General features: G+C 53.0%; 1 protein-coding gene across 2 annotated transcripts; it reads left to right on the top strand.

The window, feature by feature from the left end:
• Positions 1 to 1521: 1521 nt before the first annotated feature.
• ADA2 (adenosine deaminase 2) lies at positions 1522 to 24616 on the top strand. 2 transcript variants are annotated; one of them, XM_055394947.2, is made up of 10 exons: positions 1522 to 1624; positions 4264 to 4590; positions 6370 to 6595; positions 7910 to 8120; positions 17791 to 17918; positions 19198 to 19288; positions 20022 to 20130; positions 22875 to 23032; positions 23482 to 23684; positions 23879 to 24616. In XM_055394947.2, the coding sequence occupies exons 2-10, from the start codon at positions 4278 to 4280 to the stop codon at positions 23976 to 23978; spliced, it is 1539 nt and encodes a 512-aa protein (XP_055250922.2). In that variant the 5' UTR covers positions 1522 to 1624; positions 4264 to 4277; the 3' UTR covers positions 23979 to 24616. The 2 variants fall into 2 exon arrangements, with proteins under 2 accessions (XP_055250922.2, XP_055250923.2); XM_055394948.2 differs by lacking the exon at positions 1522 to 1624 and adding an exon at positions 1755 to 1872.
• The last annotated feature ends 936 nt before the right edge of the window (positions 24617 to 25552 follow it).

The following is a 25552-nucleotide window of genomic DNA, read 5'->3' as shown; positions in this document are numbered from 1 at the left end:
CAAAGCTATGGTTTTTCCAGTAGTCATGTATGGATGTGAGTTGGACTATAAAGAAAGCTGAACGCTGAAGAATTGATGCTTTTGAATTGTGGTGTTGGAGAAGACTCGAGAATCTCCTGGACTGCAAGGAGATCCAACCAGTCAATCCTAAAGGAAATCAGTCCTGAATATCCACTGGAAGGACTGATGCTGATGCTGAAACTCCAATACTTTGGCCACCTGATACAAAGAACTGACTCAATGGAAAAGACCCTGATACTGGGAAAGATTGAAGGTGGGAGGAGAAGGGGACAACAGAGGATGAGATGGTTGGATGGCATCACTGACTCAATGGATGTGAGTTTGAGTAGGCTCCGGGAGTTGGTGATGGACAGGGAAGCCTGGTGTGCTGCGGTCCATGGAGTCACAAAGAGTCGGATACGACTGAGAGACTGAACTGAACTGAGGGCGCTGCACACCAGGCACACCACCCCATGCCCCAGTTGGGAGCCCACCTAGGCCCCAGGCTGATTGAGAGGCTGAGCAGACACCGGGGGCTCTTTGGCGGGTCTTAGGAAGTAATCATCATTGTGGATTTGTTCTCAGCGTTTTCTGGGTTTTGTTTTGAGTCAGAGACTACCCTGTTCCCCATCTCTGCCCACCTGCATGAACCGGCCTTGGGTGGTCTAGTCTGAGTTGGGAACTTCCCCTGGGCCACTGTCCACAGAGGTTCTCCTGCCGCAGAGCCCAGGAACTGCAGCACTCCAAGCAGCCCTGTCTCTGACAACAGTGACACTGACAGCGCTGGGAACACATGGGACGCCCGGCCCATCACAGGCCTCCCCTCTGACCCCCACGGCACCCTGCGCAGTGCTGTTTCTACCACCTCCACTCTCAGTCCAGGAAACTGATTTCAGAGTATTGAAATGGCCCGCTGAGGCCACAAGGCTGTGAGTGTTCAGGCTGGTGAGGAGCTAGGCTTGGCTGCAGCCTCGGGGCATCGGTGCTGTGTCCACTCCGCCCTCCTCCCTAGAAGGGTGCCCCTTCCCACCTCCCTTCCTCACAGCTCCTCCACCTCCCACCCCCATCCTCCACTGTCCTGCCCCCCCATCTACTTTTTATTTATTTTTTTGGCTGCCCTGGAGGTCTCTGGGATCCTAGTTCCCCGACCAGGAACTGAACCCAGGCCCTCGGCAGTAAAAGCACTGAGTCCCAACCTCTGGACCACAGGGGAATTCCCAAACATCTACCTTTTGTCACTTCTACTTTTTCAGCCACTGTCCAGTGGGTTGGCCCACGCTTCACCCCATATTTCTGAGGAGGACCACTTCCCAACATTCATGAGCCAGTTTGAGTGCCTCCAGCCTGGGGGCAAGCCACTCATACCCCACCCACAAATGAGCATGACCCCCCTGCACACTGACACGCACACATAGCACATACCTGTGTGGCTCTCACATGGGTGCTCACACATACACAGAAACACACATGTGTGCACTCACAGACGCAGCAGGCCACACCCCACCCCCAGGCTGCAGGGAAGTGAAACCCTGCCCCAGGGAAGTGAAAGACTGTGAGCCCTGGGCTTCCAATGGGCCTTTGTGGGAACGGAATCCACAGTCACTGTCTCTGGAGCTGTCCTGAGGTAACTGGGGTCCCTTGGGTGGGGCCTGGGGCCGAGGCGTGTAGGTGGTTGGGGGCACTAGGGACTCATCTGGGTGGGGGCCTGCCTGCCTTTGGGGTGATCCTAGGGGTGGGAGGGGCAGGGCAGCTGGGGTTGCGCCACTTGCCAAGGCCCCAGTTCGTGACTCAGGCTCACAGAGCCTCAAGTTCCTTTCTTAGTCTGCAAACAAGCTGTTTTTGGAGCATTTTTCTGTGCCTTCTTCTAAAAGCGTAAGTGCCAGGCCCCAGAGGGAGGAGATGAGTGAGCACCTGGACGGTATGACTTCTCATCCCGCTCCATGGGCTGCTCCTGACCAGTGATGGACATACTTCCGTCTGGCCGGCTGGGAGGAGCCCTGGGTGCTGGCCACATGGATGCCGTGGGGTCCATGGGGAGGATGGAGTGGGAGATTTGGGGGTGGTGGCTCCTGTTCAGTGTCAATGGGGGAGAGGGGACGAGGGGTGGGGTCCTGGGTGGAGGACGTGGGTGGGATAAGATGGCTCTGTGATGGGTAGGGGTATGTGAGGGACGGCGTCACTGTCCCCTGCCTGGAGACTTCAGGTTTGGCAAATGCTCATCTGGGGAGAGATCTGAGGACCTGGTGAAGTGGCAGGGATTTTCCCAAAGCCCAGCTTTCAGAGTTGAGGTCCAGCCCTGCCATGCTGGAGTCTGATATAACCACTGAATAAACACCTAGAATTATTGAAAGCCAGGACAAGGGGTCCTGATGAAGATCAGACTTTCAATTTTTAAAAAACATTTATTTATTTAATTAATTTATTTGTCCGGCTGCATCTGGTCATACAGCACCCAGGATCTTTATTGCTGCATTTCAACTCTCAGTTCTTTAGCTGCAGCATGCAAACTCTCACTTGCAGCCTGTGGTATCTAGTTCCCTGACCAGGGATTGGACCCAGGCACCCTACATGGGGATCATGGCTTCTTATAAGTGTTTTATTCCACCTGAACAAGGTTGACACATGATTCCCACTTTGAGAAGCACTGGTCTCACCCAGTTCACCCTTGCTGCAAGTAAGGAGACAGGCCCGCAGACATGAAGTGATGAGCTCAACATCTCACCAGGACGTGCTCATTTGGGGCTGGGCCTGGGGTCTCATTTACAGCCTCGATACTTCCCGGGGGGAAAGGAGCACACCTTCAAGTGTGCATTAGGAGTTCCACATTTATGTGGTTCCAGGAGTCAGCCCAGCTCAGGGGCTGCTGGCAGACCCGACCGGGGAGCTCCTTGATTCTGCTCACAAGCCCCCACTCATTGGCCACCCGGGCCAGCTGCTCTTTGGGAGCTGCTGGAAGCTTCAGTGCTCAGTTTCTGAGATATCGCTGTTGAGTGATTGTGCTGCGTGCTCAGCAAGTCTTGCACACCCAGCGAGGCAGATCTTCAGTTCTGGGATGATTTATTTTCTTTTTAATATTTTTTCAAGGTCTTTATCGAATTTGTTACAATACTCTTTCTGTTGTATGTTTTGGTTTTTTGGCTATGCAGCATGTGGGATCTGAGCTCCCCGACCAGGGATTGAACCTGCAACCCCTGCATTGGGAAGCGAAGACTTAACCACTAGGCTGCCAGGAGAGCCCCTGGGACAATTTCTCATATTATTTATTCCCCTTTTCCTCCCATCTATTCTTTCCTTTTCCTTCTCAAATGTCTGTTTTTCTGGGTGTTGGGCTTCCTGAACCCAATATTCTTCTCCTTTTCTTCATTCCTGTTTTGTCCTCCTTTCTAAAATCTTCTCTTCAGTTCCATCTTTCAATATTGCTGGTAAACGTTTTAAATTTTAGCACTCATGCTTTTAATTTCTGAAAGCTCTTTCCTGTTTTGTGTATTTTTCACACCGTGCTTTGCCTGTTTCATTGACGCATGTCTTCTCGTTCCTGTAAGGAGGTTAATTATGGTTCTTCTAGACTTCCTTTCATTTTTCTGTGCTAGTTCCTTCTCTGTGCTATTTTTTTAGTTCCTTTCTCATGTTGTGGGCTTTCTTCATAAGCCTTGCGACCTTCTGCTCTCTGGTTATTAAGTGAAAGTCTCTCAGTCGTGTCCGACTCTTTGTGACCCCATGGACTGTACATTCCATGGAATTCTCCAGGCCAGAATACTGGAGTGGGCTACTCTTCCCTTCTCTAGGGGATCTTCCTGACCCAGGGATCGAACCAGGGTCTTCTGCATTGCAGGCAGACTCTACCAGCTGAGCCACCAGGGAAGCCCGAGAATACTGGAGTGGGTAGCCTATCCCTTCTCCAGGGGATCTTCCTGACCCAGGAATGGAGCCGGGGTCTCCTGCATTGCAGGTGGACTCTTTACCAGCTGAGTCACCAGGGTTATATTTGAAAGTAAAACCCAAACAGTCTATGGTGTCTTCCTCTGAATGTGAGCAGGGCTTGTTAAGGACGAGCTCCCATCTGGGAGCTTCATGACGAGTATTTGTGTTGGGATACCGTCCTTGGCTGTCTTCAGGGGTCTCTTCTCTGCGGTCTCGGAGAAGAGTTTTTTGTATGCTGTCTCCTGGTAATCTACTGAACCTCCTCTGGCTTCAACACTTAGATCTGTAGTTTCCTGCCCGCTCCCCACCTCAAGTCTACAGCTGAGTGATCTCCTCTTCCAGGCATCCTAGCATCAATGTCGGGGTGGTTGGCCCTGCCCGCCCTGCTGCTGGCTGTGATCATGTCTTCTTTCTGCCCGGCCACGTCCACGTCTGGAGATGAAACACGAAACCAGCTGTTGACGAGAGAGAAGATGATGCGAGTGGGGGGGCAGTTGGTGCTGACGCAGGAGGAGGAGCTGGCCAACCAGAGGCTCAGGGCCCTCAAGGAGGCTGAGATGCATGAGGCCCTGAGTACGGGGAGCGTCCTGCCCAGCATGCACTTCTTCCAGGCCAAGAGCCTCATTGAGAAAAGCGAGGTGTTTAACATCCTGAAGAAGATGCCTAAAGGTAGGGGCCTGGAGGGGAGGGTTCTGGGGCCCTGGGGGCTTGGAGGAACTAAATTGCAGCTGGCGGTTTCTCTACTAGTGGAGCGCAAACTCCATGGGGGCCCTGTGTGCTCCTTCTCACTGGTGGACAGGGGGCGGGGGTCCACATGGCTTCTGTCCACCCTGGAAACCAAAACCCCGGCTCTGAGGGGACTCAGTGTCAGACAGGGAGGGGGCCTGGGTGTCACCGGGCGTCCCTGGTGGGCCTGCAAGTTGTCCCCCACAAGTACCTCATCCTTCCTTTCATATGCTCTTCTAGCCTTTCCAGGGGCCAAGTTACCAAACAGGATACATCCTGCACAGACACATTTCTCGTAGTTCATTGCAACCATCCACTGGGGAAAAATGTGCAACCTGAGAGTTGTGAGTTAAGTTTTATTTGGGGCAAAATGAAGACTATAGCATCTCAGATAATTCTGAGAAACTGCTCCAAAGAGGTGGCGGTGGGGGTCGGGGGGAGGTCAGTACATACGTGATTTTGGTGAAGGCGAGTTCCTGCAATCAAGCACACATCTTTTGCAGGTTTCTGCTAGTTGTGTGTAGATTACTGCTAGTCACGAGGAGCGGATGTCACCATGAAGGATTTCAGTGCTTTTCTAGATGTGAGAAGATACAAGAAGTGGGTTCATAAGCTTGTCTCCTGAAAATATCCAACTATCAGAAAACTGTCCAGCCAGTTTTCCTAGAGCACAGAGGGCCTCGTTTCTGCTCTCCACCCTGAACTCCTTTCAGGGGTGTTGAAGGCCAACAGCTGCAGCAGCTCATAATTTAATCCTTGTAAAGGTAGATGGCAAGTGCCAATTTGTAGCTGAGACTACTACAGAAATGCGTCGTCACTGTAAACAGTGAAACGCACACACAAATTGCAGTTTGCAGTTTGTAAGGACTTTTCTGTACTTTTTTTTTTTTTTTTTGTATTGTAGAGATTAAAACGGAGAAGGCAATGGCAAGCCACTCCAGTACTCTTGCCTAGAAAATTGCATGGACAGAGGAGCCTGGTAGGCTGCAGTCCATGGGGTCACTACTAGTCAGACACGACTGAGCGACTTCACTTTCACTTTTCACTTTCACACATTGGAGAAGGAAATGGCAACCCACTCTGGTGTTCTTGCCTGGAGAATCCCAGGGACGGCGGAGCCTGGTCGGCTGCCATCTATGGGGTCGCACAGAGTCGGACACAACTGAAGCGACTTAGCAGCAGCAGCAGAGATTAAAAAATGTAAAAACTGTGAGTTTGGTAAGGTTGCCTCACTGTTTAGGGAGGGAACATGGCAGAGCTCATACAGTGTGACACCTGTCATGGGGTGAGCCTCAAGGCCAGAAAGCAGAGGAGGTGGACACTGAGCCTCGAGTTGGGGTGAGGTCTGGAGGAACCTGCTTGATGCTGGCAGGAAACAGAGCTGGCAGGCAGTGGGTGATGGGGAACTGGATGGGGGACTCAAGGATCCTGGGCAGACAGGCCAGGGGGCAGGTGGGGCTCCTCTTCTTAAACCCCCTCACATAGCGCTGGGCCACTTGAGGACTTGTTTGGAGGTCAGGCTCCTGACAGGAGCTGGAAGCCGGTCTTCCAACTCCAAGCCTGCCTGCTGCCTCTTGAATGAGACCACCCAGGGCCCCTCCTGGTGAGGGAGGGAATTGGAACCAGGAGGCTGTGGCCAGCTCTGGGCCACAGAGTGAAAGGGCCCTGGGTTCCCAGGAACTTCACCCCATAGAAACCCTGCCCACCCACTGTCCCCCTCAGGGGCCGCCCTTCACGTCCATGACTTCAGCATCACCAGCCCGGACTGGCTGGTGAAAAACGCCACGTACAGGCCCCACTGCTACTTTTGCTTCACCCGGAGGGGGACCCCACAGTTCAGATTTGCTCATCCGACTCCCCCCACCCCGAAGCCGGCAGAATGTCCCCAGTGGGTTTTGCTGGAGAAGTTTCGGAAGGGGCTGCACAACGTCTCGGAGTTTGACAACAGGTGGGTGTTGGTTTGAGAAAAGCTTGTCTCACACCTGGACAGGTGGGGGTGGCGTGCGGTGTCCCCGTGTGATGGACCTTTCTGGAAACACCTGACCTTAAAAAAATCAGAAGGCTTTTTCTCTTAACTGTACGGGATGCTTTGCTTCACCATAGTGTTCCGTGCCTTTCCTGTCCAAGGCAAGCTCCTGGTACGTGTAGACCCGATTTGATCAGCAACTCTGCTGCTGTGTCTGGACTCTCAGCAAGGGGAGTGACAAGGAAATTCCCGGCTCCCAGAGCCGAGAGGGTCCCAGGTGGACAAGACAGCCTGAAAACATAAGGAGCATCTTCCTAACAGACCTGTAAAGAATTACTATAATAACTGTTCTAATCAAAGAACCATCTATAGAGGGCTTTCTGGAACTGTTTCCTGTATGAGTAAGAAAATGCTGCTCAGCCTGGGTAAGGAGGCTGCCCAAGGCCACACAGCTGGTGAACCAATGGATGAACAGGGAAGTAATCCGTGTCTTGGGCTGCCAAGTCCACAGTCATTTCCATCAGACCTCGGGGGTGAGCTTACTGGGGCCGCCCCAGTGGGATGCCAGTGACAGTGACTTAAAGGAGAGAAATGTGTTTTCTCACAGTTCTTGGAGCTGGGACTCCGAGATCAAGGTGTGGGCAGGTTTCTCTGAGGCCTCTTTCCTGGGCTGGTGGCTAGCCGTCTTCTCACTCTCTATGCGACCCTAGGGTCTAGGATGCTGGCCCTGTTCATGCAGGTAGGTCTCCGCCCTTGGCGCTGGTGGTTTAGTCGTGAACGACTCTGTGTGACGCCATGGACTGCAGCCCGCAAGGCTCCTCTGTCCATGGGATTCTCTGGGCAAGAGTACTGGAGTGGGTTGCTGTTTCCTTCTCCAGGGGATCTTCCCGACCCAGGGACCAAACCCTCGACTCACGTCTCCTGCATTGGCAGGCAGATTCTTTACAACTGAGCCACCTGGGAAGCCACCACCACTACCTCATGAAAGGCCCCATCCCCAAACACAGTTACACTGGGGATTAGGGTTCCACATATGAATTTGGGGGATGCAGTTCCGTGCATGACACTCTCCAAGGAGAGTTTGACCTGGGATGTTCGTTCTGTGGGGTCAGCCTGGCAAAGAGGTGGAAGGCAACAGGTGGGCCTGGCTGGGGTGTGTGTGTCCTGCCTGCTGTCTCCTGGGGAAAGTGCAGGTCCTGGGGTGGGGGGCCTCCATCAGGGTGCCAGGGCAAGGGTCTTGCAGGGCCGGGTTGACGGCCTGTGGCACGCCTCCCCCCACCCTCTGTGTCCTGACAGCCTGCTGAGAAATCTTACTCTGATGACCGAGAACCCCCACGTGACTTACGCAGACCAGGATGCGATCTGGGCCAAGTTTGAGACCATCTTCTCCGTTCTGGGGGGCCTGGTGAGCTACGCACCGGTGTTCCGGGACTACCTGTCCCAGGGCCTGGAGGAGTTCTACCAGGACAACGTGCTCTACCTGGAGATCAGAGCCTCGCTGTACCCGGTGAGCCTTCTCTGCTCACCTCTGCTTGGGCCAGGTTCTGCTGTCACCCTGCAGAGTGACAGGGTGACACTGGCTCCCCACCCTGGTGCCCCGCAGCACTAAGAACTGGCTTCACCCCCAGGGGTCTGGTGCCTGTTCAGGGGCCATGTGAGCATGGAGCCCTGGAACGCGCTGGGCTGGCCCTCACTGCCCGTCACCTCCCTTGCCCCGTGATCCCCATGTCCCAGCACCCCCAGACACTCGGGGCCTGCTGGTGCCTGGACACCTACCTGAACTCTAGGCAGTGCTTCGAGCCTGGACAGCCTCAACTGTCTGCTTTCCTGTCAAAGCATGCTGCAGGGTGGTGACCTCAGTGCAGGGACACTGAGCCATCTGGTACACGGGTCTGGTTGCGTATAGAGTGGGGGCTGGGAAGTCCCTGGGGGTCGGTCTCTTCTGTGGGCAATAGAGACGTCTGATTTGACTTTGAGGAAGGAAGGTCAAAGGGAAAGGAATGGAAAAGATTAGGAGGAGCCCAGAAATATCCCAAAGTCGCTGAGTAGGACCTGACATGTTGGCCAGTGGAAAAGAGTGATAGAGTCTCAGGTATGTGAGCTGGGCCGACCTCAGCTTTGCTGGGGGGTCTTGGGCTCCAGGCTGGGGGCAGGGTGGGCGTCCCATGAGGAGCCCAGGGGAGCCAAGTACAGCCGAGAGAGGATGCTCCCGGTGGGTCTTTGAAGAGGACTTCTGGGGGCAGGCGGGGTTGGGGTGTCCTAGGTACTGACTGACTCCTTCTGGGGACTCACAGGAGTGTGAATGCTTTGTAGTGCAGGGGAGTGGCTCACCCTCAAGTTGTCCCTCGGCCTGTGGGTTATTTTGAGCAGAAACAGTCAAGGCCCATAGGACTCAGGAAGAGCCTTTGACCTTCCCCTAAGTAAAAAATAGTACTTTTATTTACTTACCTATTTTTGGTTGCGCTGGGTCTTCGTTGCTGGCTGGGTTTTTCTCCAGTTGTGGTGAACAGAGCGATCTTTCGCTGTGGTGTGAGGGCTTCTCATTGCCGTGGCTTCTCTTGTTGTAGACATAGGCTGTAGGTGTGTGGGCTTCAGTGGCTGGGGCTCCTGGGCTCTAGAGCAGAGGCTCAGTAGTTGTGATGGCTGGACTTAGTTGCTTCACGGCATGTGGACTCTTCCCAGACCAGGGAAGAGAGACCCGTGTCTCCTGCGATGGCAAGTAGAGTCTTATCCACCGCACCACCAGGGAGGTGCTCCTCTAAGTTCTTAAAGAACCTAGATGAAGAGTCCTTTCCCAGAATAGAGCTGTTGTTACCAGTCTCTGCAGAGAATATGGCAGGTGTGGGACAGAGACTTCAGGGCCGGAGACCAGAGTCCTCTCTGTCCCTTGTCCCTGCAGGCCCAGAAGATGTGTGTTCACCAAACACTTGGTGTTTATCACCCTGTGAATTGCTTTCTTCCCCTTTGAAGTCCCAAACCCCCACCCCTAACACACTCTTTGTCTTGAGCTGAAGACGATATTTATTTAAGGCGAGGGCTTCAGCCATTTGGGTGAGTGGCTCCCTCTTCCTGGGTCTCTCCCATGTCCAGGTGTTATGAAACTTGTGCTTAATTTTCTCCTGTTAATCTGTCTCATGTCAGCTTAATTCTTAGACCAGCCAGAAGAACCTAGAGGGGTAGAGGGAAATGCCACCCCTGTTCCTCATCTACCCCGTCCCCCCAGTCCCCACCCCCACCTGCCCTCCACCCTCCACCTCCTTAACAGCTGGCCAGTTGCCTAGGTGGCCCCAGGCTGCCAGTTTAGAAACCCTGGCAGAAGGTGAGAACCCTTATCCATCAGTCAGTCCCCAGATCTCTGCTTGCAGGGCTTTTGGAAGCAGGAGTGGTAAGAGTCTTTTTTCTCGTTTCTAAAATTAGGTCAGCAGGAGAAAATATTTGTGGAGCTGGTTCCTGGGGCTTAGAGCCTCTGGGCCAGTGAAGTTGGTAGAGCTCTGGGCTTATTAATCCTTTTCCTCCCAGAGATGGTGTCTGTTTTCCTGTGTCTCTGTCTGTTGTGTCATAAGGACGAAAACCTTTGGCATGATGCCTTTTCCTTTTTTCTCGTTCTGTTTTGAGAGTTTAGTCTCAGGACCAGTGAGAAAACTCACCCTGGTCCTGCCATCCAGAAGGTGCAGGCACCAGGGCATCTGTGGCCAGTCGGATCCAGTGGGATTCTGGGCTGTCACTGCTGGTGGGAAACACATAATCGTACCGGCTTCCAGGAGGGTTTATCACAAGGTGTCTCCATCCACGGGGGACTTGTCATCTCAGCCTTCACTACAGTCTTTGCTTTCTCAGACCATCTTGGGGAGCGAACTCTCTGGATCTGGTGCGGCCGTGTTCTTTGCCCTCTCCCATGACACCTCTTGGTCACGGCTAAGCCACGGAAAGCCTGATTGGTGTGTGTTGGTGTTAAGATCCTACTGTCCTTGGTGGACACTTTGAACTGGAAAAACTTCTAAATTGGTAGATTTTTTTAGCGACCTCTCTTTGTAAACACCTGTCTTATTGGTACCAATGTTAAGACAAAAAGGTGGATACAAAGAAATGTAACCTTAACTCAAACAAACAGAATGGTTTGAGAAGCAGAATGGAATGGGTCTTTCAGATGCTGATAAAGACGGTCTGTTAATATTAGCAAGCCCGTGGGAAGAAGGGCCCTGGAGGAGGGAAAGGGGATCTATTATGGACTCTTCCCAACAAGGTGGACAGTTGTAAAGGGTCACGGGGGGACCACAGGACTGGTCACCGCGGCGTGGGAAACTTCAGATGGTTGTTAAGAAATGAGAACAGTGGACACTGATGGGATTAAAACAGGTTTGATACAGCACTCCCTAAGGCTGAGTGGGCTAAAGGGACCTCCTACCAGTTTCCCCAACATGAAAGGGCCCCAAACAAGTCCTCCCCATCTTTACCCTGGTTTGGAGAAATTTAAAAGCCAGAATGCAGAGATGTAGCCAGTTAAAGACTGACAGGAAGGCTTGGGTCTCTGGGCTGGATCCCTGGCCAGGGACCTAAAGCCTTTTGCAAAGACAAGTGGAGGGAAGTTCCCCCGATTCCTCAAAGCCAGGGCCCCATGAGTTGCGGCACCAAAGCCACTAGTGGAGCTGACTAGGGGTGTGAGGGTAGACAAGGTTATAAAGGTCAGAATGTTGGAGCGAGTGTTTAATGGGAATGGCTGTGGTGGCCAGCTGACAGTTTCCAGACTGTCTGCCCATTTATCCTAATTACGGAGTGAACCAAGGGCTCGGGGACTGACTCCAAGGGCAGCAGTATTTCGGTTTTGTTACCAAATGCCATAGTCTTTGTAGGCTCAGAAATTCTGCTGTTTGTAGAAGTAAAAGGGCTCCAGAAGGGCTCCAGAGACTGACACACATTGACCAAAGTCATAAGTGGCAGATACATACACAAGAAAGTCAGAATACAGTTTCCAGAGAAAATTGTCAATTAGACCAGACACGTAGGCTTCCCAATTGGTAAATTCTCTTTTGAAGGCAAATCTGTTTCTGTTAAATTGAAATATAGTTGATTTACAGTGTTGTTCTGGTCTCCGTTGCACAGTGAAGTGACTGCATTTCGCACACATACATTCTTTTCTAAATACTCATTTCCACCATGGTCTATCCTAGGAGATTGAATATAGTTCCCTGTGCTCTACAGTAGGATCTTGTTGTTTATCCATCCTATATATAATAGTTTACATCTGCTAATTCCAAAGTCCCTAGGAGATTGAATATAGTTCCCTGTGCTCTACAGTAGGATCTTGTTGTTTATCCATCCTATATATAATGGTTTACATCTGCTAATTCCAAAGTCCCAGCCCTTCGCTCTTCTTCCCGACCCTCCTTAGCAACCACGAGTCGGATCTCTACGTCTGAGAGTCTGTTTCAGTTTTCTAGAGAGGTTCATTTGTGTCATGTTTTAGATTCTACATCTAAGTGACATCGTTTGAGATTTCTCTTTCTGGCTCACTTCACTTAGCATGATCATCTCTAGTTATGTCCATGTGCTGCAGATGGCATTATTTCATTCTTTTTAACAGCTGAGCAATATTCCATCATATATATACGCCACATCTTCTTTATCCGTTCATCTGTCGATGGGCATTTAGGTTTCTTCCAATCTGGGCAATAGTAAATAATGCTGCTATGAACGTAGGGCTGTATGGATCTTTCTGAATTACTTTTGTCTGGATATTTCCCTAGGAGTGGGATTGCAGGATCATATGGTAGCTCTATTTTCAGTTTTCTGAGAAACCTCCATGCTGTTCTCCATAGTGGCTGAACCAACTTACATTCCCACCAATAGTATAGGAAGATTCCCTTTTCTCCACATCCTCTCCAGCATTTATTATTTGTGGACTTTTTAATGACAGCCTTTCTGACTGGTGTGAGGTGATATCTCATTGTGGTTTTCATTTGCATTTCTCTAATGATGAGTGATGTTGAGCATCTTTTCATGTGTCTACTGGCCATCTGTATGTCTTCTTTGGGGAAATGTCTATTAAGGTCATCTGCTTATTTTTCTAGTTTTTTTCTTGCTGGATTGTATGAGTCGTTTGCATATTTTGGAAATTAAACCCTTGTCTATTGCATCATTTGCAAATATTTTCTCCCAGTCCATAGGTTGTCTTTTCATTAAAAAAAATTTTTTTTAATGGTTTCCTTTGCTGTGAAAACCTTGTAAGTTTGATTAGGTACTATTTGTTTATTTTTATTTCTATTGCCTTGGGTTGAAGGCAAATCTTTTTTAAAATTTTTTATTTATTTATTTTTGGCTATGCTAAGTCTTTGTTGCCACAACTGGGCTTTCTCTAGGTGTGGTGAGCAGTTGCTACCTTCTATTTGCAATGCAAGCCCCTCTCATCATGGTGGGTTCTCTTGTTGCAGAGCACGACCTCTAGAGTTTGGGCCCAGTAGCTGTGGCACAGGGCTTAGTTGCCGCACAGAGCATGATATCTTCCCCTACCAGGGATCGAACCCGTGTCCCCTGCATTGACAGGCAGATTCTCAACTACTGGACCACCAGGGAAGTCTGAAGGCAAATCTTAACTGTCTACTGAAGCCAAACTATCTGATATTTTTCTCCTTCAGAATCTGATAAATTTGTAAATCCTGGGTGGGATCCCTAAAGGGACTCTATTGCCCCAGTGTGACTGGCTGTGTTGGCAGGCCCTGTCGTGGAGGCTGATCCTGCCCTGAGAACCAGTCATTCCAGAGTCAGGGCCCCTCCCCCCAGGCTCCAGGTCTGTACTCTCCTGTGCATCCTGGACTGGCCCCCTTTCCCTTGGGTATGTTCATCCTCCTCCAGGTCATCCCAGGTGAGGGTGGGCATCTCTACCAGAATCTGGTGTTTGTTTGATGGTTTAATGCTGAGTACAGACTTTTGTTCCTATTTCTGATTCTTGGGAAGTGGGAGTGGGACTGACCTTGCCCCCAGGAGAAACTTTGCAACCTTGTGAGCAGAGTCAATAAGTACAAATGCTCCTTTTAACAGAAAAGAGAGGGTCCAGTCCACCTTCCACTAGGAGAATTTTGGAAAGAGGTGAGCTGGCCTAGGGCTGGCCTATGCAGGGCAGAGGACAGGGTATCTCCCAGAACCGCCATTCCCAGTTTGCCCTGAAGTCCCATCTCTTCACTAGCCCTGGCTCCCCACCTCCAGTCCATCCGCCTCCTCCTCCCCCTTCCTGGAACTGGCTTCCTCCCAGCTCTGGATCCCCAGTTAGACTCTGAGTCATTCCAGACCACCTCCCCCACCCAGGTCCTCCAGAAACCCCAGGAGTGGTCATCACACTCAGGAGTGCTGGACTAATCTGGAGGTGGCCCCTGACCCCCCAGGATCCCAAATCTGGGGTCTTGAGTGGGGCCAGGAAGCAGCCTATTTAATTAGCCAGCCACCCTCGCCCCCACGCTGAGGTTCTGATTCAGACTCTCTGACCCAGACCACACTTTGAGACCTTTTCCAAGCACTTCATCTGTATTGTCTCATCTGAGCCTCACAACCTGCACATTACCGCAGTGGAAATGAGGCGGGGAAGGGTCGAGGGGCCTGGCCCAGGCCACGTGGGCAGTGAGCAGGGACTGGGCTTTGACTTGCACATCCACACCGCATCTCAAGAGCCGCTCCCCGAGGGGGTCCAGCCTGGGGGTCGCTTCCTGTGGTCACATCCTGCCAGCTTTCTCAGAGTAGGGAGTGGGAGGGAGGCCTCCACACAGGGAGGGGCCTTGGGCCCTGGGAGGAGGGGAAGAGGGGAGAGATGGCGGGGAGAGAGGGTCTCAGCCATTGGAGGGCATCTGGGGAAGTTGCTGAGGAATTGCAAGGAGAGTTGGCTTCCTCACCCCTCCCCCTCTTGCCACGCCCCCTGGGGACAACCGGCTCCAGGGTCTCCCCTGGGGAGCCGCCCAGCTCCCCTCTCTCCCCACCCCCTCCGGACCCAGCCAGGATTCCTAGAAGGTGGAGGCCCAGGGGCATGGGATCTGCTCATGGTTCTGGCCTGACCCCAGAACAAAGGCCCCTTGCTGTGGGGAGTCTCGGGCTGACGCCCCCATTCCCCAGAGTAGGGGAGCCATCAGCACATTGCCAACCCAGACGTCTGCCCTGGAATTCTCTTCTGAGCCCCGGCCTCTCCTCCCTGCCCGTGGGGCTAATTCAGGGCCTGGGATGAGGTTTGATGGACTGGGCCGCTGGCCCAGCCTCCTATTGTGTCACTAATGCTCCATCACAAAGGCCACTCGTCCTTAGCAACAGTTGCTAGGCGGGTCTGATCTCCCGGGGCCCCATCCCCGCCCCCACGGCTGGAATCGGAGGCTCCGACTGGATCGGGCCAGACTTCCGAGCGGAGCTCCCAGGGGTTTATCCTCGGCCCTGACTCGTGGGCGGTCTTGCGGTTGTGGGGACAGGCCTGGGAGCCCAGGATGGTCGTTCCCAGACACCTTGGATGCTGTCAGTGATGTGACCAGCGGGCCTAGTGCTCCCCCTATCCACCCCCTTGGGTTTTGTCCTGGATTCTCAGCAGACTCCTTCCCTAGGAACTCCACCTGGCTTTTGCTGTAGTGATGGTGTTTCATGCCATTGCTGCTGCTCTGGGGAATCCTGAGGGCAGCACCTTCTACGATATTATTCTGTGACTGGGCTCTTCACAAGACTGAAACCTAGAGGCCCATGATAGAGGAGAATCACCTGGGCAAGTTTTAAAAAAAACAGCTTCTACCCCAGGGAATCTGATTTAATTAAACCGGGGTAGGACCCAGGCATTTTCTTGTCCCTGGGTGGCTGGAGACTTTGAGACCACCCCCCACCATGCCTCCAAGTAAACTCTGCCACCCCCATCCCCCACTCCAGCCTGGGAGCAGCTGCGAGTTTCTTATCCTTTCTAAACCTCAAAATCCTCATCTCTAAAATGTGTACTAGGGGAGTGTGTGTACTAAGTCTCTGTAGTCGTGTCCGACTCTTTACACTCCATGGACTGTAGCCCGCTAGGCTCCTCTGTCCATGGGATTCTCCAGCAAGAATACTGGAGTGGGTTGTCATTTCCTCCTCCAGAAGATCTTCTGGACCCTAGGGATCCCTTCCGATCCCTCGAGCCTGTGCTCTGCAACAAGAGAAGCCACCATCATGAGAAGCCCACACACTGCAACTAGAGAAATGCCCGCGCAGCGATGAAGACCCAGCACCGCCAAAAAGAAGCAAATAAATACAATTTCTTGTAGTGACCATGTTTCATGCCGTTGCTGAATTCTAGGGGTCACATTTGGATCTCCTGCACTGCAGGCAGATTCTTTACCGCCTGAGCCAGCAGGGTTCTTCGTCTCTAAAATGAGACCCAGCTGACAGTGCAACGCCTGGCGAACAGGAGGAGCTCCATCAGTGCTTGTTCAGAGGCAGGCTCTCTGGGTGAACGCTAGCTATGTCTCCAGTCAGAACCTCTGGGTCCTCGTTTCTGGTTTGACACAAATGGATTGTGTGACCTCGAGCAACTCTGACCCCAAATGTCCCTTTGTTCCTTCAGCTTCATATTCTCTAATTCCATGATATCATAGACAATGGAAATTCGTAATCTTACTCTGGTTTATGAAAGTTGTACGTAGTTTGAATAACTTCCCCACAAATTTACAGGTCCTCAATTAAACTATAGTTAAGGCTTGAGAGAATCTGAATTGAATCCAATGTATTTTTCTTTTTTTGATGTGGACCATTTTTTAAAGCTTTAATTGAATTTGTTTCAACATTGCTTCTGTTTTATGTTTTGGTTTGGTTTTTGGGCCACAAGGCATGTGGTATCTTAGTTCCCTGACCAGGGATCAATCATCCCTTCACCCTCTGCATTGGAAGACGAAGTCTTAACCACTAGACTGCCAGGAAAGTCCCAGAGGCCAACATTTTTTTTTTTTCAACCCTTTTACTAAATCACTTCACTTTAAGAAATTGTATTTATTTATTTAGTTCTGGCGGTGCTGGGTCTTTGTTGCTGGGCTTTTCTCTGTTTGCTGAGAGTGGGAGTTACTCCCTAGTTGCGGGAGGTGAGCTTCTCATTGCGGTGGCTTCTCCTGTTGCAGAGCACAGACTCTAGGCATTCGGGCTCAGTAGTTGTGGCACAGGGGCTTAGTCACTCCACAGTGTTCCATTCTTGGGGACTGCAAATTAAACTTGCGAAAGCCACATTAACAGGAGAAAAGGCACAGCAATTTTATTTGATGTTAATGTGTTAACTTTATGTGCATGGACACTTTCATTGAAAAGAAGTGAAGACCCAAAGAAGTGGGTAGACCAGGTTCTTATACACTATTTTAGCAAACGGTGATAAATTGTGGAGGAGCAGTAAGATGAAGGGAAGGGGGTTTGGCTTCTAGGAGTAGCAACTTGTGGGATGGTCACTGGGTCGGGGAACTGATAGGAGATAGGGGCTGTTGTGTCAGGGTTGTTTGTTCAGACCCAGCTTGGTGCCCAGTTTCTGCCTCTGCTGGTAACGGTGGGCGTCTCTCCTTCTGGAATAGGAGCTGGAAGGTGGCACCTTCCAGACAGAAATATACATCCTGTCCTGAGGCAGACGGGCGGGCACGGAGACCTGTTTGCCTTTGGGCTTCTTATTTGCCCTTAGCTCAAGATAGTCCTGCAAAAAGTGACCGGTCCGGGGGTGGCACATTCTGATACCCTTCAGGACCCCCAGAGATGGAGAAGCAAAAAGCCTGCTTTTCTCCACTGTGTTTTTTTACTCTTAAACCTACTGTGCATCCCTGGGTCTTCCCACTCTGCCCCTGGCCAAGTCACCTTGGTGTCCCTAGTGGCTTGGCTACCTCAGGGTCCCCCACCTAGGGGTGGGAGAGTGGGGAGATGAAGAGGGTCCTGAGACCACTCTTTCTGGCTGGCATCCTGTCCTCAGCTGGCCTCCTGTTCATTTGCTGCACAAACACTTCCAGAGTACCGACTGCTTGCCAGACACTGTTCTAAGTGGAAGGACCCAGGCCTGAATGAAAAGACTTCCCAGCCTCACAGCATCAAGAACATCATCCCATTCAGGGCTGGGACTTCTGGTCAACCTCAGAGGCCGTCAACCAGGCTTTGGAGATTGTTGGCAGTTGGGAATGGACTTCTGCCTTGCTCACCTCTGACATCTGCCTGCGACCCTGCTTCCCTCACAGGTGTATGAACTGGATGGGACGGTCTACAGCCGAGAGTGGTTGGTGAGGACTTACGAAGAAGTGGCTCATAATTTTGCAAAAACTCATCCTGGGTTTATTGGAATCAAACTCATTTTTTCGGATCACAGGTGAGAGTGAGTGAACTGAGCCTGGAGGAACTGGGAGGACAGGCTGTGGGCAGAGCCATGGGGATGGCAGGGTATGGGATAAGAGGAGAAAGGGGTAAGGAGGGGCAGAGAGGCTGTGGCCAGGGGTAGAAACACCCCCCCCTGCCCAGGGTCCAAGCACCATGGGCTCCATGTGCCTTGGAATTCCAGGATGTGACCCACCCTGGCCTGGGTGGCCAGTTATGGGGTTAGTGTGTTTCCCTGCATGTTCTGATGGTTTTGTTTCAATCTGTGGCCGGGTTCTGCCTCACAGCAGCCCCATCTGTATGGCATGCTCACACACTGCGAAGACAGACCCACCCTTGCTCCAAGCAAGTGCAGAAAGCCTACAGGAATTCACCTGACTTTACCAAGGAAGAGTCTCCCTCTTGTTGAGGGGCAGTCTGGATAGACTGTGGCATGTCCAGCTGGAGGGTTGGGGAGGAGCAGTCGCCCCACCTGCTAAGCCATGGGAGGTGGGAGGGCAATCAGACCTCCCTGGAGCCCCTCCCCTCCCAGTGAGACCTGGGGCTGCTGGAGCTGGTGGGCCAGGGTGGAGCTGGCAGTAGTGGACGGTGAAGGCTCCCTGGGGGCTGGTGGCATGAGCTCCAGGGCAGGGTTTCAATGCCAGCTGCTGTGGGTGCAGGGAGTGACAGGCAGGTGAGGGGGGTGCAGAGCTAGGGATCAGAGTGGGTGGGCCAGCACCTTCCCCCATCATGGGCCTGCGCCTTTTCTCTTGGTGCTCCTGTGGCGATGCTCTTGCCTGGTCCCTACCCTGGGCTGGAAAGGAGAGAGCTTTGGGGGGGATGAGGCAGCCTGGTCATCTGGTTTCTGGAGCACTCTGGCCTTTTTGACTGAATCAGGGGCCAGGCCCAGGTGCCCCACAGGGACCGGGTGGCTGTGGCACTTCACAGGTGCCCAGAGAGCTGGACGCTTCCAGGACCGTCTCTCAGGGACACAGGGCAAGTTTCGATCATGGCCACTTTTCTTCATCCAAATGCAGACAAGTAACACTTGTCCTGTGGGCCCCCCCTATCCCACTGGCTTTCCAGAGACTTGGGTCCTCCTGGAGCAGCCAGAGTCCTCAACAGGAATGGATTTGGGCAAAATTTCTGTGTTTAAGAGGGACTCAGCAGCCTGGATGGAGTGGGGTCGCATGCAGTGGTGCCGACAGTTTGAGACACGGCAGCTGGGAGCCCTGGACGTGGTGGGCCGTCCACTAGGGGGCTGATGCCCATGCTCCTCTCTGTCTCTCCTGCAGAACCAAAAATGCGTCCCTCATCGAGAAATCCATCCAGACAGCCATGGATCTTCGCGCCAAGTTCCCTGGGATAGTGGCGGGGTTTGACCTGGTAATGGGCCCAGCATGAAGCCCCCAGGGAAGGGCTGAGGGGCACCATTGAGACCCTCCCTTGGGGTCTTGTGGGGTGAAGGGAGAGCAGAAGAGGTCAGAAGGTTGGAAACAGTAGTTCCCGAACAGGAAGGGCCACAAGGAGGGGCTGTCCCCAGTCCCCGGTCTCCACACTGGGCGTGACACCTGGCTCTTCAAGCCGCAGCCCAGGGCGGGTGTATGGAAGCTGAGGTGTGACTGGTCCTTGGGGGGTTCTGTCTGGGATTCCAGCACATCCTTGGGTGGCGTTACTCCCCTCCCTTTCCCCCCTCCCCTAAATAATAGCCGGGCCATACTTCCAGGTGACAATTTCTTAAATGTCATGAAGAAGCTAAGTTAGCGTAACCAGCTAGATGCACCTGACCCCCCTTCCGGAATCTGCACATCTTACCCAAGACAGCGCACATTCTTGCTCTCAGACCCACTGGGGTCCCAGAGCAGATCTCAAGGGCTTGTCTTCTCTGGACCAGGGTGTCCTCCTGGGGTCCTTGGGGGCTGCTCATAGGATCCAGCCTCCCCCAGATAAGGCGGGTGTTTATATCAGGGCCACACAGCTCTCTTTTCTCCCCTATCCTGCTACTAGTCTCTCTTTACGGCTGTGACAGAGGCCTTGGCAGTGGTGGCAGGTCCAGGGCACTCCAGTGAGGTGAGGCAGGGGGCCGGCAGGCACCCCACGTGCCTGCTCTGTCCTGCAGGTGGGGCGCGAGGACACGGGCCACACCCTGTACGACTACAGAGAGGCTTTGATGATTCCAGCCTCGCGGGGCGTTCACCTGCCTTACTTCTTCCACGCGGGAGAGACTGGTGAGCTTGCGACACCATTGGGCACAGGGCTGATGGGCAGGGCCCTCAACACCTCCGAGGCCGCAGATAAGACCCCGGCCAGTGGAGTGACAGCCCCACGGCTGCTCACGGTGAGGGTCTGCTTCACTCACATTGTTGAGTCTATGCTGACATCAGCACCCAGAGAAGGGGACATGGTGGTGCTGGGGCAGCTGCACTTCACATACCTTACCCGTGGCTCTCACCTGGTCCTGCCAGGAGGGCACCCCACCCCGATCTCCAGGCGAGGAGCCCGAGGCTCCAGCCAAACAGGGTGACTGGTCCACCAGAAGGAGCTGGGAACCCTTTCTGATGATGTCAATTTCATAACGAGCAAACCTTGCTTTCGAGGTGGACTCATGAGCAAATTCACACACTGGGAGGTTGGGGGAGAGGGACCAGCAGGCCAGTTCTGTGATTGGGAGGCACTGTCCACCCCCACCAGGCTGGGAGGGGTGCTGTCGACTCCCACCAGGTTGGGGGGGCTGCCTGTCCATGTCCATCAGGCTGAGGTGGGGGACCTTAGTCTGCACCCACCAGGGTGAGGGGGCCCAGCTCTGCTCAAGCAGCCTGGCTGCCCTTGTTTCTGAACTGCCATCTGCCCGGCCATGTCTCTGACCCTCAAAGCTCTGTCCACGGGCTCACTGTTCATTGCTCAGCCCCCAGATGCTCCTCAAAACATGTAAATCCTCAGCAGAAGCAGCAGGTCACGGCAGCAACATCATATCTGGGGGAAGATTCGGGAGACTTAGACCTGCTGCACCCCACCCCCACACCCCTCAGAGCATCTGAGGTTCCAGCCACCTGAGAGGACAAAGGAGCCAAGGGCAGAGTCAAGATTTCATAGCCAGGCTCAAACCTGGCATCTCACACTGGCTCCAAAACAAGGGTTCCTGTGCATTTATCTCTTTTTCTGGACATTTCAAGTCCGTTTGGAGCCAATTTAGATCAAAGCTTTTCTAGGAGATGTAAAGAAGGGTTTGTGGGGGATGGGAAGCTGGGATGGGTCAGTGTGGGGCAGGGGACGTGGCAGTTGTTAGCCTTGAAGGCTCTGAGGTTTGGTTGGGAAACGATAGTCATCTCTGAAATAAACTCAATGCCATGACATGGTCCTAGGAGAAGATTTTGCCAGGACTTGAATATTTAATGGGCTTCCCAGGAGGCTTCAATACTTTGGTTGTCTGACGTGAAGAGTGGACTCATTGGAAAAGACACTGATACTGGTAAAGATTGAGGATAGGAAGAGAAGGGGATGACAGAGGATGAGATGGTTGGATGGCATCACTGACGCAATGGACATGAGTTTAAGCAAAGTCCAGGAGTGAAGGACAGGGAAGCCTGGCGTGCTGCAGTCCATGGAGGTCGCAAAGAGTCGGACACAACTGAGTGACTGAACAAAATCCAGGTGACTTAGTAGGTAAAAAATCCACCTGCAATGCAGGAGAACTAGCGTTCGATTCCTGGGTAGGGAAGATCCCCTAGAGGAATGGGCATGGCAGCCCACTTCAGTATTCTTGCCTGGAGAATCCCACGGACAGAGGAGCCTGGTAGGCTACAGTCCATGAGGTTGCAAAGTCAGACATGACTGAAGTGACCTAGCATGCACCTTTTTAAAAAAAAGAAAAGGAAAACATCTTTGAAAAGAAAGTGTTAGGAAACCAGTGAAAATTCTTCTAAAACACATGCTCTTACCAGCATTGGGAATTCTTGGGCTTCGTTCCCAAGAGAAACATGGAATTTTCACATCGCACATGTGGGTCAGTTAGGATGCTTTCGGGGTCCAGTAATGGGGCCCACACACCCTGTAGACTCCATTTTCAGGTCTGCTGTGATTGTGCACCGTAATCAACCACGCCGTCCTCCTGGGCCTGGGATCTCTCCCCATTCAGGCACAGGTAGTGAAGTCACATCCAGGTGTGACCACATCCAGTGAGGCCAAACAACAGCTGTTTCCTCTAGGGCAACTCCCTGAATGGGGGGGCGGGGAGCTGCAGGAGCCCCCCCACCCCATCCCAGGCTGCTGGGAAGGCTGGTGGAGTCAGAACGGTGTTCTCACCTCTAACCAGGAGGCCCTGCCAGCAGGAAGGTCCAGTAGAGTGGCTGGTTCCTGCTGGCCGTGGCTACCTTGCCAAGGGTTGTCCCAGGAGTTTTGTTAAAGACGGAAATTTAAGTGCAGAAAATGCAAGTCATTACAGTGACAGAGTCTGCAGCACATGTAAAGATCTGACACATAAAATTCCAAGAAAACAGTTTCTAAAAACAAGCATAAGATGGAAAGAAAGAACATGGGGGATACAGGGGCAGGGACTTCCCCGGTGGTCCAGCGGCTGGGGGGCCTGTGCTTCCACTGCAGGTTTGATCCTTGATCAGGGAATGGAGATCTCGCGTGCCAGCTGTTTCAGCTGGGAAAAAAAAGAGAATATGGACCGTGGGCCAAGCAGATCAAGACTTGAAACCCACTTTTTCCGCTCTCTCCGTGAGCGCCTTCCCTTAGCCTATAAAGCCTGCGTGGGTTTCCGCTTCCTCACTTGTTAACACACGTACACACACACAGGTACACACAGGCGAGCCGTACCCCTCCTGCAGTGTTGTCAGAAGGAAAAGTGTGTGCACATTTGTGTTAATGTTCATTTCTCTTCCTTTTCCTGCCTGGGAACTCTGGGGCCTTCACCTGCCGAAGGTCTGGGGTCCTATCCATCCTACTGAAGACCCCTCTCTATTCCCAGATTGGGAGGGAACTTCCGTAGACAGAAATCTTCTGGATGCTGTGATACTGAACTCGACCCGGATTGGCCATGGGTTTGCTTTGAGCAAGCACCCGGCAGTCTTGGCTGAAGCCTGGAAGAAGGACATCCCCATAGAAGTCTGTCCCATCTCCAACCAGGTTCCGGCCTCCCCAGCCTCCCTCCCTGTGGTCGCTCCGGGACGCCCTTGTTCTTCATGTCCTTCCACTCTCTATCACTAGCATTCATGAAGTTTTTTAGGAATGGCCTTTGCCTAAACTGTTCCCAGTAACGAGGGTCCCCAGTGGGGCAGGACCGTGGGTGAGGCTGTAGACAGAGCTAAAGGTGCCCTGGAGGACACGCAGGGGGGAATGTGGGATCCCCCACTGCCACATGGCTCCTCGGGGCTCTGTGCTCAGGACAGCGGCTCAAGCTGGGCCAAGGGAGACCAGATGTTTGAGTAGGACTGGCTCTTCCTGCATCAGGACTTTGCCCAGAGTTGTCCTGATGCTCGGAACAGTCACAGGGAGAGAAGGGCCCAATCCTGCTCACAGTTTCACTTCCCTCGTGAGGACTCCTCAAGGATCCACGCATGTCTCTGCCCGAGCAGGTCCTGAAGCTGGTGTCTGACCTGAGAAACCACCCCGCCGCCATCATGATGGCCGCCGGGTACCCCATGGTGATCAGCTCAGACGACCCCGGGGCCTTCGGGGCCAGAGGCCTGTCCTACGATTTCTATGAGGCCTTCATGGGCATCGGCGGGATGTCGGCCGACCTGAGGACGCTCAAACAGCTGGCCATCAACTCCATCAGGTGAGTCTGCTGCGTGAACCACTGCACCACCGCCTGAGTCCACCACTCTGAGGTGTGGGCAGAGGTCCAGAAGGTTCCCGTGAGCTTCTCTTCCTCTTACTACTCTTGAACTGGGGACATGGAGCCCTGCCAACACCCGAGGTCCCCTCCCGCCCCCTCCCCAGGCTCACCTGGGCATCCCAACCCCACCACAGGTACAGCGCCCTGTCGGAGACTGAGAAGAAGTCTGCCGTGGAGACCTGGGAGGAGAGGTGGCAGAAGTTTGTAGCTGGGCTGGCTGGGGGCCCCAAGTGAGGGGACGGCTGTCTGTCACCCTCCGCCTCTGCTTCCCTCCTCCCAATGGTCCAGAATCCAGGGACGTCACCTCCGTTTGTGCATCAGGCCGCTGTGACTCTGGCCTGACTCACGTGAGCCCCTAACTCATCTCCCTCTTCTCTTTGCCCTCTCCAGCCCAATTTTCCCCAGAGCAGTAACTGTTTCAAGCTAAATTAAACCAGGGTACTCCACTGTGACAATTCAGAGCACTTAGAACTCGCCCCCCCCACACCCCCACCGGGCTCCCAGCATCCTGTGAACAGGGGTCCCTCCTATGTCATCCCACCCCAGGCGCCGAGCACACTGGCCTCTGGCCTTGGGCCCCTCCTGGCTCTCTCTGCTGGGAATGCTCTTTCTCCCCACTTCTGTCTGCTGCCTTCTGTCACCCTCAGGCTTCGTTTCAAGTCCTAGTCTCAGAAAGACTTGTCCCTTGGGGCACCTTGCTCGCTCCCTCCTGACTTCACCTGATGTGTCATTATGGATTTATTTCTGCATGGCTTCCCTTCCCCAGACCTTCAACTGCACAGGCACTCGTGGCCACTTCACGTCCACTGTGAGCCAGGAGCCTAGCCTGCCCCTTGCCCGGTCGGCCCTCAATAAACGTTGTGTTGCAAGAATGCCTGTGCCCTGTTGTGCTGAGCTGGGTCAGATCCATCTCCCAGCCCGGCCCTTGGGAGAAAGAGGGCAAGGAGCCAGCCTGGCTTTGCTGGGTCCTGGGTATGAGGGAGAACCAAGGCCTTCCTTACAAGGCCCAGCGATGTGAGTCTTCTTCTTATCCTCCGTCCCCTGCATGGAGCCCGCAGGACCTCCCCCTGGACTCGGGCTCCTGATGTTGGATAGCCTGCTGACTGGGGTCCTCAACCACAGGCTGGTTCCCAGAGGGAGTCAGATATTCTCGAAAACCTTTTGATTCACAGCCTTCACCAGTCCCACGGTGGGCATACAGGTCCTAGTTCAACTGACTTCGATTCAATGAATGGTGACAGAACATCGCAGAATGGGCTTCGGCAGCATGTTGCCATGGTCACGGGGGTCTCCTAGGAGTGTAGGGTCTCTGATTTGGGAAAACAAACCAGCTGTGGTGCCTTCATTCCTGTTAAACAGGCACAGTCCAAGCAGAGAACCAGAAACACCAGTAGGGCCAGACCTGAACTCACCAGGTTGCTGCTGGCAGAGAAGGGAAAGCTGGTTTCACACACATCTCCTGGGACTTCCTGAGGGGCCCTGACATGCTGATCTTCTGACCTGTGTTAACTGAATTCTTATAAACAAAATCATGGTGCACGGTGGGAGCGGGGCTTGTTGTTTCAGGACATCTGTAGCAGAAGCTCCTGTTCACAAAACACCTTTTTCTGATTTGAACTCCAGGAGTCTGTATTTCTTAGATATAGGTCAAATTCCTTTTTAAAACTCTTTTATTATCATTTTGGCTACCCTGGGTCAAATCTCTCTAGGCTGAACACTCTCAGTTTCAAGAGGACGGGGTAGGGACCCTGCCTTCTGATGGAGGACGGTCCAGGTCACATTAGCGGAAGGACATGAAAGATGACATA

The sequence above is a fragment of the Moschus berezovskii genome, chromosome 6, assembly GCF_049115385.1.
Source record: "Moschus berezovskii isolate FMDL1 chromosome 6, NW_MosBer_1.0, whole genome shotgun sequence".
In the NCBI taxonomy this organism is placed as follows: domain Eukaryota; kingdom Metazoa; phylum Chordata; class Mammalia; order Artiodactyla; family Moschidae; genus Moschus; species Moschus berezovskii.
This window is presented reverse-complemented; position numbering and strand designations above follow the sequence as displayed.